Genomic DNA, 3,281 nt, shown 5'->3' on the forward strand with positions numbered 1-3,281 from the left:
CAGAGGTGGTGCGGGCCGGTCCGCGGGCCCCGTTGGCCGGGACTGGAACCTGGAAACCCCCCCCTGTCCCACCACCACCACCACACAATGAAGAGACATGACACATCCTGGTGCATTATTCAAAGTTTATTGTGAACTTTCTGCAGCTTCTTCTCCCATGCACTGGGCAAATCTGCGCCTCATCTCCGCCATTTGGCCGACATCCAGCTGCATCGCATAGAATCGGTCGGCCGTGCGGGTGTCGTGGCACATGACCCGGGCCATCTGCGTCCGGACATCACTGGAGTGGGTGTTCCTGCACTGTGAGGGGAGAGAGAGAGAGAGAGAGAGAGGGGGGCAGAGAGTCAGAGGGCGGGCAGGCAGGCAGGCAGGCAGGCAGGCAGGCAGGCAGGGGTCGGATGGCGGTTATGCTGCTTTCCTGGATAACTTACCATCGTTGCCACCGCGGTCCTGATGTCGGTAAGCGAGGGTCTCCCTGGCAGCAGCATCGCTGCCCACGCGTTCCTGGCGAACGCAGTGATGGTGTTCACGTGCTGATGGTTGGTATTGAAGAAGACCAGATCGCACTGCGGACGTAGCCGAGCCCGGATCTCCATCCACCGCTGGATCCAGCCCAGTTCCTCGTGGGTGAGAAAGACCTGAGCACATCCAAACACCCGGGCAGTCTTATGGTTCTTTACCTGAAGAAGGGCAGAGAAATGTTAAATGGCTGGCTGGCTGGCTGGCTGGCTGGCTGGCTGGAGCCTGGATGTATGGAGCCTGGATGGATGGATGGATGGATGGATGGATGGATGGATGCAGCAGCCTGGCTGCTCCATCCATCCATCCATCCATCCAGCCATCCATCCATCCAGCCATCCATCCAGGCTCCAGCCAGCCAGCCAGCCAGCCAGCCAGCCAGGCTAGTGTTAGTGAGTGGGTGCAGACTTACATTGAGTACGACCCCCGGAGAGGAAGAGACGGCCCCGCTCGCGGCCTCCAGGACCTCTTCGGTGGTAAGGTTGGTCATCACTCCGGCTCGATGGCCGTAGAGAGAAATAAGGTAAAGGCCGAAGAACCCGAACAGCAGGTGCCTCAGTCCCACGTCGTGCTTCTTTTGCGAGCAGCTCAGCAAGAGTTTGGGGATCCAGCCCCGACACTTTGCGATGCATCTGCGGAGAATTTCGGGCGTTACGGAGCGCTGTAGCTTCTCGGACTTGACCTTGATCTGCCGAAGCACCACCTTCGTTCCGATTTGGCACGTAGCCGACCTCAGAGCTCTCATCACGGACACGAGCTGCCGCTTGGACAGCCTGGAGCTTCTCGGAGGCGTCTCCATGAAGTATACGTGGAATTGGGTTGTGTTTACCAGGTAGACCTTAACGGTAGTTACGGCCTTCCGCTCCCGCTCGGTGAGTTCGGCGGGCCAGGCCATTATGCGTCCGGCGTCATCCAAGAAGCGCCAGGAGCCCAGCTCGGTCTTATCACGGCTCATGTAGCTGAGGAATGCAACAATTCGACCCATCTTTGACTTAACATTTTCAGCATGCTTTCGCGAGCGTACTGCCCCGGCCAGGTGCCGGCCGTACTCTTCTAGGTAGCCACGGATGACTGCAGGAAATGTACTCAGCCTACCCACCGTGCTCGAGGACGGGGCCTGCGGTTCTTCGTCCTCGACCTCCGGCACTCCGGTCGTCGTCGTCGCCGCCGAGTCCGCGGATGGCACGTCGTCGTCGTCGTCGTCGTCGCCGCCGGGAAGAAGACATGGCTCCGGCCGCTGTGTGGAGTCCGCCGCCGAGGTGGAACGTGGAGGGCTGGCGCTCGGTCCCTGCGAGGGAAGGGGAGAAGCAGGGGGGGGGTGCGGCGGCGGCGGCGGCGGCGGCGGCGTCGGCGGCTTCGCTGCCCCGTGAACCCTCCAGGTCCAACCTGGTGGCTAAAGGCGGGTCGGGACCCGAGGCCCGAAGTTCTCTCACCTGCCGCAGCGTTTTGCGCCACTGGAGCTTCCTCAAAAGGCGCTTCTTCTCCTTGGCACCCAGGTCACGGTGAGCGTCTTGGAGGTGCTGCGCCACCCTTGACCCGCCGTACGAGCAGCCGCCGACGGGGCACTTCATGCCGCGAACGCTCACTCGCCCTCTGGCAAACGCCAGCAGGATCCTTCGCTCCAGGGCGTTCCTGACGCTGTGAACGTCATCCAAGTGGCGTCGCAGGCGCCAAGACGGCCGGTGACATACAGGGCAGCGATTCTTAAACTTAGAAGGCGTCATCTTCACTCCGCGAGAGTCAGATAGCGAATAAGGGGGGGGCACATCCGCACATCCGGCTATATGTGCAGGCGGGTGGGCGTGCTTCCCCGATCAAGCCTAATTGGCGACACCTGGCCTCGTTCGACCCCGAAATCGGGGCCGGATCCCCGGGCGTGCTTCCCTCTAATCAAGCCCTAATTGGCGACACCTGCTCCCAATTCGGGGGGCGTCCAATCAGGGGAAGCTCCTGAGATTGGCTTCCAGTTAAGCCTAATTGGCAACACCTGGGCCTCGTTCGAACCCCGAAATCGGGGCCGGATCCCCGGGTAAACGCGTCCCGATAGCCGCGCGGCGATTCCCCGGAGGGCGGGAGGCCATGTTACGACTCTAAGACGGGTTAGGGTTAGGGTTAGGGTAGGGTAGGGTTAGGGTTAGGGTAAGGGGTTAGGGTTAGGGTAAGGGTTAGGGTAGGGTAGGGTTAGGGTTAGGGTAAGGGTAGGGTAAGGGTAAGGGTAGGGTAAGGGTTAGGGTTAGGGTTAGGGTTTGGGGACTGAGTCAACCTTCCAGCCGGAAGGTTGTGAGTGCACTGGCCCTCATGCCCTTTCGGTTGTGCGCTGAAAATGAACTGAAAAAAAACCTAACTTAGCTTTGGCACCCCCTGTCTTGTCTTTCCCTACGTCCTACTAATTGGAATTATACTTGTCTTTTCTTCTGCTTCTTTTTCTTCTTTGCATGCTAGCGACGTTTCGACTTTACTGTGTCTTCTTCAGGCTATTTCTGTTTTTCTTTGTTTCTGTTTCCCTTTTATTTCTTACTTTGTTTCTTCTTTGTTTCTGTTTCTCTTGTATTTCTTACTTTGTTTCTTCTTTCTTTGTTTCTTCTTTAAATTTCGTTAAGCACCCTCTTATACTTTTCCTCTTTCCGTTTAACTTAACTTTCAAAAAACTTATGCTTAAAATTATAACAAACTTAGGGTAGTGGGTTAGGGTTAGGGTTAAATAAATGGGGAAGGGGCTAAGAACACTCCAGCACACAACCTACCGGGACATGAGGCACTGG

General features: G+C 57.6%; 1 protein-coding gene across 1 annotated transcript in view; it reads right to left on the minus strand.

Moving 5' to 3' along the window:
* Positions 1 to 2,243, minus strand: part of LOC116716409 (uncharacterized) — a 2,390-nt gene extending 147 nt beyond the window's left edge. The window contains exons 1-4 of the mRNA XM_032557249.1: positions 1,953 to 2,243; positions 932 to 1,807; positions 432 to 680; positions 1 to 300 (exon numbers count right to left, since the gene is read on the minus strand). The exon at positions 1 to 300 is cut by the window's left edge and continues 147 nt beyond it. Of these exons, the coding sequence (XP_032413140.1) occupies positions 127 to 300; positions 432 to 680; positions 932 to 1,807; positions 1,953 to 2,243 (1,590 nt within the window). The 3' untranslated portion in view covers positions 1 to 126. The remainder of the gene's footprint in view (positions 301 to 431; positions 681 to 931; positions 1,808 to 1,952) is intronic.
* Between the last annotated feature and the right edge of the window lie 1,038 nt (positions 2,244 to 3,281).

Source organism: Xiphophorus hellerii, unplaced genomic scaffold (assembly GCF_003331165.1).
Source record: "Xiphophorus hellerii strain 12219 unplaced genomic scaffold, Xiphophorus_hellerii-4.1 PGA_scaffold_46__1_contigs__length_70685, whole genome shotgun sequence".
NCBI classification, from domain to species: domain Eukaryota; kingdom Metazoa; phylum Chordata; class Actinopteri; order Cyprinodontiformes; family Poeciliidae; genus Xiphophorus; species Xiphophorus hellerii.